At 44.5% G+C, this 15,404-nt stretch overlaps 1 protein-coding gene across 3 annotated transcripts in view; it reads right to left on the bottom strand.

Annotated features, from left to right (window-relative positions):
* Positions 1-15,404, bottom strand: part of Rell1 (RELT-like 1) — a 60,002-nt gene that overhangs the window by 26,514 nt on the left and 18,084 nt on the right. For all 3 annotated transcript variants that reach the window (NM_001434392.1, NM_001434391.1, NM_001113776.2), the window contains 1 exon segment: positions 1,458-1,685. In NM_001434392.1, coding sequence (NP_001421321.1) covers positions 1,458-1,685 — 228 coding nt within the window.

Here is a 15,404-nt window from a genome sequence, read left to right as displayed (position 1 = left end):
TGCTGTATACAGTTGGTCTACTGATTTATAGTTTCAACTGAATAAATATTCATCCATGTTTATCAAACGCTTTTCCTTTTAAACAAGGTATCTAAATTAGGGCACTGGTTATCTATTTACAGACTCAGTTTACTCTGAGGACCAAGCATTAGTAGTCTATGTGACCGTCAGGTGGAGAAGGGCAAGCCTCCATTTGGAAACTGATCTGCTTAATTTATTTAGCAAGACAAGACAATGAGGCTGGATTGAGACACTGCACAGAGTAGGACAAGGACACGCCCATGTACCTGCAAGAGTGTCCTCTGCACCCCAAGGGAGGCTTCTCTACCATGACCTACGGATGTTTGGACAGTCACAGTGGAAGCTGAGGCCTGAGCTAACCTGCGTAGGTTAGAAGGAACAGAGGGGGAGGCCCCACTCTGTCGACAAACACTTGGGGCTGGTTTGCTCATTCGCTGAGTGTGACTCATCATGTTCACCCATGTTCCGCAGCCTCAAAGGTCAGTGGGGGTGGAAAAACCAACAGTCCAGCAAGCTGGCAAGGACTGAGAAACCTTCCCTCACGGGCCCTGCGGGTGACCTACTCCAAATGTCACCTCCCTGCAAAGATGTCATTGAGGGGGGCTAAGAGGGATGAAGAGTGAGCTGCTAGCCCCTGGGCTCATCAAGAAACTGCCCTGAGGCATGACTGGATAGGAATATCAGTGAGGAAAACATGCTGTGGGTGGGATTTACGACCAAAAAGATGAACACCCTCACAGTCACATGGAAACACTGGTTCCTGCTGCAGCTCTACTGAACTATGCCTACATCTGTTCATGTAACAACATAGAGTTCAGCCACACGGACTTCAGCTAGAACCCCTCCAGTAATGCTGACACCACAATCCTGATGAGACCCGTTTCGTGTTCCTACCATTCTTATTAGAATCATAATAAGTAACAGCAAGGATTAGGTTTATGAGTGGCTGTAAGTGCCAATCAAAATACCTTGTCTCAAAGTTTCACATTAACCCTTCAAGGTGGAGAGAGCATCCTCATTAAATTAAGTGGCAATAAAATTAGAAATAAATATACACCACACAAATGACAGCCTCAAGGCTACCAGACTCTGAAATAAACACTCAGCAAGTATTCAGTAAATGCAGGCAAGATTTCAAACTCTGGTTGCTACAGAAAATAGTTCTTCTCATAAAGAAGAAAAAGGAATAACATTTGAAATATAAATTTTAAAAATCCAATAAAAATAATAAATAAATAAAATGGATTATATATGAGGATTTTTTTTTTATTTAGAACCTGTTCCTTGACCCATTAAAAAAAGAAAAGTAGGGGTTGGGGATTTAGCTCAGTGGTAGAGCGCTTGCCTAGCAAGCGCAAGGCCCTGGGTTCGGTCCCCAGCTCCGAAAAAAAAGGAAAAAAAAAAAAAAAAAAGAAAGAAAAGTATAGGTTATTTACCTATCTTTTCCACCTTTTCCTCTTCAACTTCCTGTTCCGCCTCTGTTGTACACCGATAGCCTTTCTTCTTAAGTAAGTGGCAGATGAGGACACCAAGAAGACCCATGACGAAGAACACAGGGACAAGCACATATGCGATGTATTCTGGGTGTCCATTCCCAGGGTTGTTGGTGGGTAATGACGGCGTTGTCTCTGCTCGAGAGTGTAACGTGCGGCTACCAGTGTTGTCTACAGAGAGGGACATACACGGCTGTGTTAGATAATTGTGACAAAGCTCTGGGAACATTTCCATTGCATCAAAGTTTTGTGCTCCAAAAGCTACAAGCTAAAAACAGGTCTGGGGATCCCAATAGATGGGGACAAAAAGTGAGAGCACAGGCTTGGGCAACAATCCAAGACCACCTCCTGATACAAGATCTCTTAACAGAGGATTTAGGAGGCACAGGATTTTAGGACAGTGGTCTGCACAGAACACACATGCGAGTGTTAAGGAATCATTACAGCATACTATTTAGTAGTTGTGCGTGAGGACTCGATTTGCAGGGTGGATGCCCAACTCCACCTTTTAGCAGCACTCTGACAAATAGTAACGATCTGACATCCAAATGCCTCTGTGTATGAAAGGAGCACCCTAAAACAGCATCTGCACATCTATGAGGACGAAACCAATTGCTGTGGGCCAAACACACACGAGTATTTCTGCAGTAGCAAAAGATTGCCCTCTTGCCTGGCAAACGCCAGGGACGCAAGTGCACCACATCAAGCCAGATAGACAAACATCTTGTCCTCGTGTGGCCTGCATTCTAGAAAAATTTAGTGAACTTAGATGACCACAGCACAAAGAGAGGAAAAACCAGGGATGGCCTCAGATTTCTGCTCCAAGGTCCAAATGTAAAACTGGAAGCCTGTGTACATTTGTTCACTCACTGAGCTAAATACCAGATACTGTGTGTGCCTGATGTGTGGTGAGCCACTGCTGGCAGCTGAGAGGAGAGGGACAGCATTAGCATCAGGCCTCCAGATCAGGTCACAAGGAAGGAATTCACATGCACTGAGAGACAACAGCACTGGGGACCCATCCACAAGAAAAGGGAAGTTGTGGTGAGGGTGTGGCTTAAAACAAAGAAGTTTGCTTTCAGATCTCGATCACATGAACTTATTCCAGAGGCATCCAGGAAAGGCTCAGTGTAACAGTCACAGGGCCTCTGGAAAGTAAGACAGAGAAAGCCTGGGCACACCATCATAACAAGTGGGTGGGAAAGAGAGAAAACACTGCAGAGAAAACCTGTGGATAGATGGGGGAAACTATGACAACATGGAGAAGAAAGGAGCCCCTCACTCCAGAGGCTGATTGAAGCCCCTCCTGAGAGATAAGCAAGAACTAGCACAACTAACAATTGCCGTGTAGGCTGCTGACATACAGATCGGATGGATGGAGATGGATAGAGGATGGGAGGATGGATGGATGGATAGATAGATGGACAGACGGGCAGATGATGAATGGATGGGTGAGAGGAAGGATGATGGATGGCTAGATGAAAGGATGGATGGATGGATGGATGAGTAGATGGTTGGATGGATGGATGAGTGGATGGGTGAGTGGATGGATGGATGGATGGATGGATGGATGGATGGATGGATGGATGGATGGATGCATGAGTGGATAGATGGGTGAATAGATGAGTGGATGGATGGGTAAGTGGATGGATGGAGGATGAATAGGTGGAGGAATGAATGAAGAAAGGATAGAAAATTTTATTTTGAAATAACAATAACTAGACTTGAGGTCTGAAGGGATATGACCCTAGTTCTCAGGCCCCTCCTATTTTCTGGGGAATCCCAAACAAGGCTTTGTACAGCGATTCCTCCAACTTTCCAGTATCTGATGATGTACAGTTTTACCTCACTAGTTATAATCCTGTCAATAGCCCTGCCCTGCCCAAGAACCTCCTGTGCAACTCTGATGAGTTTGAAAACCCACGCAGATGGTATGTGTCTATTGTAAAGACAAATGGTGGCTGTGAGAAGTCTGTATCTGCACTCTCCTGTCTGAAACCTGCTAAAACGTTCTTCTAATAAAACTGGCTCTGCTTCATACTGACTTGTCTTGAAACTCTTCTCTGCATCAGAGCCAAGATCGATTTTACCTGAGTGGTGCCTAAAAGATGAAGAGAATTCAGGATGCTGCTGGTTACAGAGCAGAGCCTCTGCCCCATTTCTCTCTGACTAGATAATACCACAGAAAAATAAGTAGCCAGTGAAAGAAGGTCAGGTGGGTGCAAAGTAAAGGAAAATATGCAGCATTTGGGTTTGATGTCTTGGCTCTGATTTCTGACGTGATAAAAACGAAGCTTCTATGTAGAGTCACCTCCCCTGCAAGTCACCTGCCCTGCAAAAGAAACCCGGAAGTCAGAAAACCAGCGGCGGCGACGTTTAGCTCTGTTCTTTATGCTTTCTCAACATTGCTAAGAAAGGATGAATGTAGTGTGGCTGTTCTCACACCTGGTATGAAATGAGCACAGGCCATAACAGCAGTCAACAGTCTCCAAAGAGTAGCATAACCAGAGCCCACGAGACAACAAGCTGCTTCTCTTCTTACACGGAAATACCCATGATCTTCGAGCAGTAAAGGAAACTACCGGTTTCACCAGTTTGCAGAAGATTCCACTCATTACCTTATCAAGTAACCTCTAGAATTTGAGACAGCATCCTTTTTATTTCTCATTCAAGAATACACATACACACACACACACACACACACACACACACACACACACACACCTACCTCACTGCATTTGACTTTCCAAACAATGCAGTGTATATATAAAAGACCTCACAGATTATAAAGAAATTTAAAACTTCCTACTGCATTTTTTACTGTTCTCTTTTATAAGTGGACACACAAACACCACTGGGTGACTATTGTGTAGAAGATCTGGTGGGGTATTATATTGTATAGGTTTTATAGCCTGAGGTCAACAAACTGTCATGTAAGTAACAGTAGGCTGCACCAGACACATTTATATAAGCACACTGTTCTCTGATGAAGTATTTCTTACAATGTATTCCTATCACTAAATAATGCAGATAGAAGCACACTGTTCTCTGATGAAGTATTTCTTAAAATGTATTCCTATCACTAAATAATGCAGAGAGGTATATAAAAAGCGCTGTGTGTCTATAACACATAGATATGTATGTACAAAGCCTAAAACATTTAACTTTTCAGTTCTGAGTAAACCTGCCGGTCTACCTGCTTGCTTGCTTGCTTCCTTCCTTTCTTCCTTCCTTCCTTCCTTCCTTCCTTCCTTCTTTCTTTCTTCTACCACCCGTTTTTATGTCACAGGAGCAGCTGAAGACCAAATAGCTTTCCTCAGAGTCATTGCCTGTCTCAGGCAGAAGGTACGGATCAATCAGCCGTGGAAAGCAGGAATGAGCGGGGGGGGGGGGGGGGCTGTGGTGTCAAACAGCAGCTCCCAACAAGGTGGTTGAGAGTGAGCCTTCACTGTCCACTTGGCATCTAGCCTGCATGTGCAGAGTAGTGTGACTTGCAAATAAGAATCACTTAATTCACTTATTAATCTCAACTGCGGTGTAATGGAAAAGCTGCAGATAGTGGGAATCTCAATTTGTGAGCCAGGCAATTCTCGAGATGTTCTAAAGCACAAACTTAGAAGCTCAGGCTCTGTCAGGTGGGTGTAACAGCTCAGCCACTTAGGAGGAGACATCTCATCTTTAGTGAGCAAAATATCAATGTTCAGTGTTTGGTTTCCTCATCTATAAATGGAATCAGAGTGACTATAGCTCAGACAGGGCATGGTGGTACACACCCGTAATCCTAGCACAGAGGACACCGAGACAGAAGTCTTTAAGCCCAAGGCCAGAGAGAGGCTGTCTTAAACCAGCAAAGTACTGAGTATACCCTCGATGGGCTGAAAACAACCCCTAGATTTCTGATGCCACTCTCAGGAACAGGTGGAGCCATCATCTCCTCTCCTTAAGAATCTCACCTGAGGGGCTGGAGAGATGGCTCAGCAGTTAAGAGCACCGACTGCTCTTCCAGAGGTCCTGAGTTCAAATCCCAGCAACCACATGGTGGCTCACAACCATCTATACTGAGATCTGATGCCCTCTTCAGGTGTGTTTGAAGACAGTGACTTATATATAATTAATAAATAAATAAATCTTAAAAAAAAAAAAAAGAATCTCACCTGAGATTTGTCAGCCAACAGAACTCGCTGAGAGTTGGTATCTAGACCCCAGGCCTTAAGCAACTCACTTCCTATTTCCTGCATCTTTAGGCATTTGCTCTTGGCACTCAGCCACATGCTGTATGGAAGCCCAACCTGTCTGTTTAAAGAGACCAGCAGCGGGCATCAATTTACCAACCAGTAAACAAGCTGACTTGGAACTGGATCCTATAGCCAGAGCATGCTGGGATGCTCTGTGATGAGCTGTGCAGACGCCTGCAGTGTAGATCCTCACACCAAGCAATGCTTGTTTTTAGGGCACTAAGTTTTGAGGTAATCTGTTATATAGCAATAGCAAGCAGAAGTTCTACACCATGAAGTCACTAAGAGACTAACTCTATTAACACATACACCATAGAGATAGGAAGTGCTATCAAAGAAGTTCAGGCCAACGCAGAAAGCTCTGTTTGCTTATCGACATTTCAGATTACCAGAGTTCACAAGAAAAGTATTGGCTAGAGAATCCACTGTGGCCTACCTAAACAATTCAATGAAAAAGTAACTTTTAGATATACCCTTATCCCAGAAATGTGTTAGTTATCTAGGAGTCAGTTAGTTATCATGGGAGCACATTAGTTATCACAGAAGTGAACTAGTTATCATGAGAGTTAATTATCCAGGGATGGGTTAGTTACCACAGGAGTGGTTTTGTTATCACTTTGGTTAATTGTGTGGCAGGGTAAGTTTCATCTCTAACCGCCTTCTCTGCCCCCCAGCACGTTCTTTCACTCCCTACCCTTCCACCAGGTCAAGATGCAACACGAAGGTTCTCACCAGATGTTAACACCACACTCTTTGACTTCTGTAAACCAAATAATGCATATGGTTTCACATTATGCAGTCTACAGCATTGCTATGCAGGCACAAAATGGGCTAAGAAAAACACTGACCTAGAAGATGTGGGCATGCCCTGAAGGAAACAACACTGAGCCTGCTCCACAGAGAGCTTGGCAAAAGAAGCCGTGGTCCCATGCTAGGATGCAGCAGGAGAACTTTCTAGATGGCACAAGTGGCAGGCGCTGCAAGAGAAACTAAAGCAGGAGAAAGATGGAAAACACTACAGATTCTCAAAATAATAAAATAAAAATAAAAAGCTGGGTGGTGGTCGCAGCAGGGGGCAGATGCCAGTGAGTCCCAGGACAGCCTGAGTCATAAAAACAAAAAACAAAAAATTTAAACTAGAACTGTCATTTGACCCGAAAATCCTACAACTGTGTTTATATCCAAAAGACTTAAATAAGGACTTTGAGGATCTCTCTCTGTGTGCAGTGCACAAAAGCCCTGGTAAGGAAGTAACATATGTGCCTCTTGGACAAAGGGATGAAGAGATGGCAGTGTACATTATAACTGGCCACTGCTCAGCTCCCTAAGGGAAGGGAAGTATCCCTATATGATAACGTGGATGAGCCTTGAGGATGTTATACTTAGTCAAACACACAGGACAAATATGACATCACTTATATGAAGTGTGCAGTCCCCACTTATCTGCAGGGGATTTACTCTAAGACCCTCAGTAGACACTTAAAACCACCAGGAGGACCCATCTCCTATCTACTATATGTACTTACCTGTGATGATGCAGTGTAACTTTAAAATTTGGAATAAAAGCTGCACGAAGGTCCCCTATGGTGGTGGTGTCTGAATGAAAATGTGTCCCCCATATGCTCATACATTTGACAGCTTGGTCACTAGAGAGTAGAACTGTGTGAAAGGCTTAGGATTTGAAAGTATGGCTTTGTTAGAGGAAGTGTGTCACTGTGGGTCACCTGGCCCAGTCCACCCCCACCCCCATCTGTCTGTCTCTGTCTCTGTCTGTTTGTCGAGCTGTATGTAAAGCTCTAAGCTACTGTTCCAGCACCATGCATGCTGTGTCCTTCTTGCACTTTGGGGATATTACTAAGGTCAATGCACACAAAAGAACTGAAGTACAGTCAGTCTGATGGCCAAGGTACCTACTAGCAGGTTGGTAGCAAGCAGCATGGACACTCTGGACAAAGGGACAATTCACGTCCCAAGCAGGAAGGAACAGGATGCTCTGGCACTAGGCAGAAGGATGCGCAGTTGAATGGGTATGCACGCTTCATTTCTGTGATTTTCCACTTAATATTTATGGACCACAGCTGATCATGGTAACTAAAACCACAAAGAGCAAAACCAGGCTATGGAGGGACTGCTGTGGTCAGAGCCCTAGAAAGAGAATGCAGACAAGGTGGGGGACGGGTGGGAATGGTTGATACACAGAGAATACAAAGTAGCAACTATACGAGATATAAATAAATCCTGATAATAGTATCCTATGCAATTAATTTGGTGAGAGGAAGAACACATTAAGCATTCTTGCAGAGAAAGGAGAGGGAGGGTAGAAAGGAAGGGAAGGAGGTCACCTAAAGGAAAAGGTTAGGAAGAGATCTACGAGGACTACAGGCAGATCAGGTCATACACACTTCCCTGAGCACAAGACAAACCTTTCGTTTCTACTTTGGGGATCAGCGTGAAATCTTTTAACTTCTGTCTGGCTGGATTCTACTCCATTTCTTGGTATTTTCTTTTAAAACCTAAGACTAAGTCAGGCATGATGGCGCACACCTTTGATTCCAATAGTAGAAGGCAGAAGCAAGTGCATCTCTGAGTTCAAGGCCAGCCTGGTCTACAGTGCAAGTTCCAGGACAGTCAGGCCTATATAGAGAAACCCTTTCTCAAGAAACTAAATAGAAAGAAACATAAAAATAAATAAAAACAAAACCTAAAACTAAAACCCACTGAGGAAAAATGGAATAAAGAAAAAAATCAACAGAGCAAAGGAGAACTCTGCTGGCTGCAGACAGTGGTTTGCCGGGGGACCATGGACAGCAGGTTACCACCCAGGTAAGAGACAGAGAGACTGAGCTTGCTTTGCTCTCTCGGGAAGGCAGTGTGAGCAAGCACAGTAGGAGAGTCACAATGGTGAAGGGAAGAAACTTTTCTCTGGAATGTTTTCTTCCCTTTCAAAAGAAAAAAACAAAATATGGGGTCCTTTGCATGTGTCACTACTGCTCAATAGTCAAAATCAGGCTGTTTGTAGAAAAAAATAGGCTTACTGTGACTCAAGGATCTGGTGGTAGCAAGCCCAAGAACCTTTGCTGGTTGACTCTGGTGGGAAACAGAGGGAAGGAGTTCAAGTGCAGGAACACAAGCACCAAGAATAGCCCTGCCTCATGGCAATAGTACCTAAGGCTCTACCATACCTAATGAATCTCACTGAGCAAGAAGTAGCACAGGCTAGCCTTCCACCATGAGGCCCGCCTTTTCAAATCAGCAATGTTAGTGGCCTATTCAAACAAGTGGCGCCTGCCACTCGTGCCACCTAGAAAGTTCTCCTGCTGCATCCTAGCATGGGACCTACTCAAACTACAGCAGCATCCCTAATATATTAAAGGAAAGGGGGGGAAAAGGAGTGCTGAGTTTAAGATGGTTTCCACATAGAGAACATGCTCAAACACTCAAACTAAAAGAGCTCTTTCTTCCCAAGACATCCTAAAGTTGGTGAAAGGAGCCAAAGAAACAGGTGGATGACATCCTCTCTCAGATACTATTTAACAACTAAATCTAGAAATGGCTCCCCAACTTTCAAAGCTTGGGTTACAATCAGGGCACCAGAAAATGTATGTGTGTGTGTGCGTGCATGCCTGTGTGTACGTGTGTGTGTGTATGTATGTATGTGTAAGACTTATTTATTTATTCATTTATTTATTATTCATTTATTTTTAATTTATGTGAGTACACTGTAGCTGTCTTCACACACACCAGAAGAGGGCACTGGATCCCAATACAGATGGTTCCATGTGGTTGCTGGGATTTGAACTCAGGACCTCTGGAAGAGCAGTCAGTGCTCTTAACTACCGAGCCACTCTCCAGTCCATGAGTGTGTTTTGAAAACTGCCACCCATTTTGTCACCTACAAAGCAGTTTTCCAAATTTAGGACTGCAGCTCTGTTGCCAGTCTCCATCCTCCCAACTCCCAAGTCATGGCCTACCTTTTGTAGGCTGGGCTTCCCACAGCCTAGCCATGTCTCCAAGAATAAACCACTGCCTCGCCCTAAGAATCTGTAGCTCCATGGAACAACTTGGCCCTTCTCAGCCCTGACTGAAAAGGTGACCCCTTCCACTAACAAATGCTGCCCAACAAAGACCGGCTTGTATCAGTATTGTTTGGGGTTTTCTCCCCAGGCCTGGCTGGCTTTAGTTAATTCACAGTACTCTGAGGCTCACTGTGTCCGTGTTTGGCCAAGAGCCTGTGGAACAGATTACAAAAGAAGATGTGAAGGGAAAAAGGATGAAGCAGGGTGGAGATGGGGAAGGTGGGGATGACTAAAGTCAATCTAAAATGACAAAAGCCATTGTAGTCCGCTTCCAAGTTATATTTGCATTCCAACCTGTCAGGGAAGCAAAGACAGAATGGGGCAGAAGTGGCATTCCTAGAGGACATAGGGCATAGCCAGAGGGCTTCGAAGATAATGGGGAAGAGAAAGCAAAAGCCTGAGACGCCAGACAAGTGTCCCAACACAGCTTTGGCCAATCGCAGCACTGAGGAAGCAGCTGTCAGTCACTCAATACGGTCTCCAGTTTACCCTGCACTGGGATACATTCAGAAGTGTGAGTTTCCTGTACTTCAACAGCAACAGAGCACGGGAAGGAGACCGTCCCCAGCACACATGGTTGTTCTTACCATCTAACACTCCAATCGCTGTGTCCAAGAATGGTTACTTGAGTAGAGCTAGGTTAAGTGACTGAAGTACCCAGCCACTCATCCCTCTGAAAGAATTTTTTTCGTGCACCTTTGCCGCCGCGGCCAGCCAGGTAGGTGGCCTGTGTTCTTGATGACAGCTTTCTCCACCCCAACTCATCCATGATTCTCTGGGTCCACGCTACTGTTGATAAAAACAATAGTCCAGGGCTGGAGAGATGGCTCAGCGGATAAGAGCACTGACTGCTCTTCCAGAGGTCCTGAGTTCAATTCCCAGCAACCACATGGTGGCTCACAACCATCTATAATAGGATCTGATGCCCTTTTCTGGTGTGTCTGAAGACAGCACAGTGTACTCACATACATGAAATAAATAAATCTTAAAAAAAAGAAAAAAACAACAACAACAACAATAGTCCACCCTCCATGTACAAGGCCAAACATCGGTTCTCTTACAACTCACTTCACAGCAAAGTGAAATCTGACAAAAGCATTCTGGGGTAAAACCTGTAGTAATAATCTGTATTAATGACCTGTATTGACCTGTACTGACCTGTACTAACCTGTACTGACCTGTACTGACCTGTACTGACCTGTACTGACCTGGGGTACAAGCTTATGATCTCATTATACTGCACAAATATGAATAGAGGTGATTAGACCTTGTACAGGGAGAGCCACAACTCCAAGGGTCCTCAATCTCAGTGTCAATCTCTATGAGGCAAATGTTAACAGTTATTTATTTCACAGAAGAAACAGGTTCAGACTGGCAAGAGGCCTGGTTTGGGTGGGATATCACCTTTAACCCTGCATGTGGGAAGCTGAGACATCACTGTAAGTCAGGGGCCAGCCTGATCTACAAAGGAAGGTCCAGGCTAGCCAGGGCCTTGTCTCAAAACAACAAAACAAAAACACACACAGAAAGCCTGGCAAGGCTATGAGTCCTGAAACTGAACCACAATTGTAACAACCCATTTTCTCCCTCAGGGCCTCCATAGTTCTGGAACTTACCAGCTAGTCCTAAGACACAGCAGGCAGTATGCAGCTTCTTAAAATGTTACCACTTGCAGCCACATTTTTACCTGCAACCCTTGGTATGTGCATATGTAACAAGGAATATACAAGTGAAACACCTACTTGATTACATAATAAATCATATTTTAAAACACATACCATCTTCTCACTCAGCTAAAGGGAAGCAAATTGGCATATTAATGAGACCAATGCCCTCGTCCACTTTTACATGAAGAACTAAATCTCAGCTGAATGTCCGATGTGACAAAGGAGATCTTCAACGCTTTCCAGAATTTGTAGCTACTTTGATTTGTATGATCATCAGTACTGACAATCCTGATTTGTGTGAATATACAGTACCAAATGACTGAAGTACATTTAGTCATTTCAGAAGCTGTTGGGATTTCTGTCCCAATTTTAAGGCAAAATTCATTCTTTTTTTTTTTTTTCCTGAAACTTGAGTCAGCAACTCAAACAGCAATTGTTAAAAGAATTCTAACACTATATCCCAAAGAGACATTAACTGAATTCTTACACGCTGAGGAATGACTAATATCCCTCCAAAATTTACATCGCTGTGCTTCTACAGAGGACATGTACAGGAGAAATGCAGCGATCTGTAACATACAACAGTCTCCAGCCTGAGCCTGGGCGTCTCAAGCAACATCCACCAGCATCATGGGGCAGCAACATGTATGAGACAATATGTTTGTGGTGGGTTTAGAACCAGGGCTACAGAGAAGCCCCAGAATCCAGCATGGACAAGCTCTGCCAGAAACTCCTCAGGTCCACTGCACATTTTATTTTAAACTAATTTTTGGTCACTGTACATTTACTTTACCATTGTCATAGTCTTCATGACATTCAGTGTGGAACCCCATGAACAATTGTCCCCTAATCGGACAATTCCCACCCCCACTGTGGTATACTATATAGTCAGTCAACTACTACACTATGATAGTGTAGTTGAAGTATAGTCAAAGTCAACTACTATACTATGATAGGGACTTAAAAGCAAACTCTGCAAAATGAAATGACCCCCCCCTCCTCCCAAATATTTCTGAGTATCTATGGAGACAGATCATGGAGCCTCTATGACTATGCCCTGCTCTCTCTCAGGGACAGGGCTGAGATACAACTTTCACTCAAATTCAAGAAGCTTAGAAATGAGTGAATATAAAAAGGACTGAGAGAACAAGAGAGCCCCAGTGGGCCCTGGAGAACAACTTGAGTTAGTATTAATATCAATGTGCTTAAACATTGTGGATCGGCTTCTGCACCGCTAAGTAGCTGCCAGAGCCCCACCCTCTGCACAGAGTGGCTGTGATGGGGGCGGGGGGGTAGCAAGGAGCACCTACCGCCTACAGAATCCTCCCACCTGGGTAACAGAATCCCACCCCAGTTCATACAGCCTCTCACCTCCACTTACTGTGTCAAAATCTCTCAGAGGTTATAGAATTCATAAGCATCAAAAAAGAAAGTCTTGACTTGGCGGCAAAGACCACTTTGACATCAGCAGAGCCTAGACTGACACCTCAGTAAACCCTGTGGGACCCAGCAATGTCAGGATCTGAACCACTGACTTACAGCTGTACCCCTGGAACCCAGCATTACTAAGGCAGACATCATTTGTGATGGGAAGTGCATAACAATTCCCAGTCATTACTCAGAAGTGATGCTTTGAGCCCAGTCTCTCTGCAGCCTGTGTTCAAGAATACCACGGGGATTGAGAAGGGAAGTACTAAGGACCTAGGAAGGTCGAGCACTTAATAGTAGCCCTTCATGGACAACTGAGCCTGGCTGGACAAAAGGGAACACTGTTCAGAAGGGAAGCTGGGAACAAAGCAGTCAGTTCAAACCCAGGTCGCACCCACGTTCAAAGGACCGAAACTGCAGTGACGTTAATATTTAAAAAGTTTAAAAAAAAAGTAATCTAAATATTTACCATCCCCAGTTTCTACTTAAACTAAAGTGGAGGGAAAAATTTTAGAGTCTAAGAAAGTCCCTAATAGTCTCTAACACTGGAGGGTCGTATCTTAACACCACAGAACCCCATGACCAAACAAATCCTTTAAGGAGACAGAAAGGCTGACCACAGACAACGGTTGTTGACCTTGCCCCTAGCTACTCCTCAGGAAGGGATTAACTCCAAGATCCCAGGGCATCTGGAGAGGTCACCCGCTAAAGTTCTGGACTCCTTGGCAATCTTCCAGGCTACCTCGAACAATGGCTAGCATTCAGGAGACAACTGAGGCGGATCACACCAGGCCTGAAAAGGGACATGGTCGACTTACCACACTTCTGCTCTGGCACCCAGGGCAGGAAGCAATCAACCATGCCTCGAAAACAGAGCAGGTAAGGAGTCCCAGAGGCACCCCAAGAGGCAGGGCACATCAGTGAAGTCAGGCCAAAGGTCAATGCTCGAATGGCATCAGGGCAGGGAAGGGCATCTCTCTTTCTTCCTGTTCCCCTGTCCTCTTCCCCTGCCCTGCCTGCCCACCTGCTCATTCACCTTCATCTGTTGTCAATGCTATGCATGGGAGGATGTACTAAATCTCTAGTTCTTGGTAGCCCCGTCTGTCTTCTAGGACAGGGCTGGGAGGCAGAAGAATGGGTGTAGGGAGAATTTTACTGTGAACCTATCTGAATATTTCAAATCGTAAATTACACACATGCATAGGAGGAGGTAGTCTCTGAGTTAATTTCTGACACGTTTCTTTAAAAAAAAATAAATAAATAAATAAAAATAGGTGGTTTGGGACCATAGAGGTGGCTCCGTGGTTAGGGACACCTGCTGCTCTTTTAGACGTTTTGTTCCCAGCAACCACATGGCAGCTCACAGCCATCTGTAACTCCAGTTCCAGGGGATCCAATGCCCTCTTTTGCCTTCCATGAACACTGAATACACATAGTATAAATGCAGGCAGGCAGGCAAAGCACTACTATACACATTAAAAACAAACAAACAAACAAACAAAAACAAAACAAAACAGGTGGGCTAAACCTCTATCAACTGACCCCAAAGATGGCCTATAGCCAGTCAGTTCATGCCACCCAGTACCTCTCTGGTGGCTGAGCGGCACCTCCCTCCAAGTGACCCCACTATGTATTATCCACGCATACATGCATCTTCCTTCAATGCAAAGATCATCTTAATGAGACGTTAGCTATGAGTAAATGGTACTGTACTGACAGCATTCCTAAAAACAAAAAAGAAAAAACAAGAACACCTTAAAACCTCCAATATAACTGTGAAAAACAAAAGGTCATTCAGAAGCACAACCCTAATATACTTCTCCACAACCATTACAAGGACAAAGAAAATGGAGGACCTGGTTTAATCTATTGACATGAGTGCCATGCCCATTTAGGTGTTCACATTAGTCGCAAACTACTGCACTAGGATCTATGGCTGCTACAGACATGACTTGGACCCTCGATGGTAATGGCCTGGCATTTAAAACTCTTTTAGGAGGGAAGAGACTAGGGAAGGGCAAGAAAGGTGGAAGAACAGTGTAATCATACACATTAGCTAGAAACAGCCTGTAAGCTATGAATGTTCCCGCCCAATTAACACACTGCTGTTGAACACTTTCCCACGTTTGAAATTGGGTCTAGACTCCATAGGGGCAAGAAGTTAGCCAGAATGATGACCCAATATCCTATCTGGTAAATAAATCAGTCTTCCATGCATCACTGTAGCAATGATAGAAAGGGACATCCTGTCCCCTTCTCCACCCACTCACCACACCAGCAACAATCAACTGAACCAGACACTAATGAGGCACAGAAATCAAAGGAACCCCTTGACTTAAGTCACCACTTCTGAGTGCCATGTGGAGGGTCACAGCTTTCTGGGATACAATGGGGACACCCTGAATAGTCACAGCTTCTAGGACACAATGAGGACACCCTGAACAGTCACAGCTTCTGGGACACAATGGGGTCACCATGAACCCC

The sequence above is a fragment of the Rattus norvegicus genome, chromosome 14 (genome assembly GCF_021556685.1).
Source record: "Rattus norvegicus strain SHRSP/BbbUtx chromosome 14, alternate assembly SHRSP_T2T, whole genome shotgun sequence".
NCBI lineage: Eukaryota > Metazoa > Chordata > Mammalia > Rodentia > Muridae > Rattus > Rattus norvegicus.
Note: the sequence above shows the minus strand (reverse complement) of the source record. Positions and strands in the feature narration are given on the sequence as shown.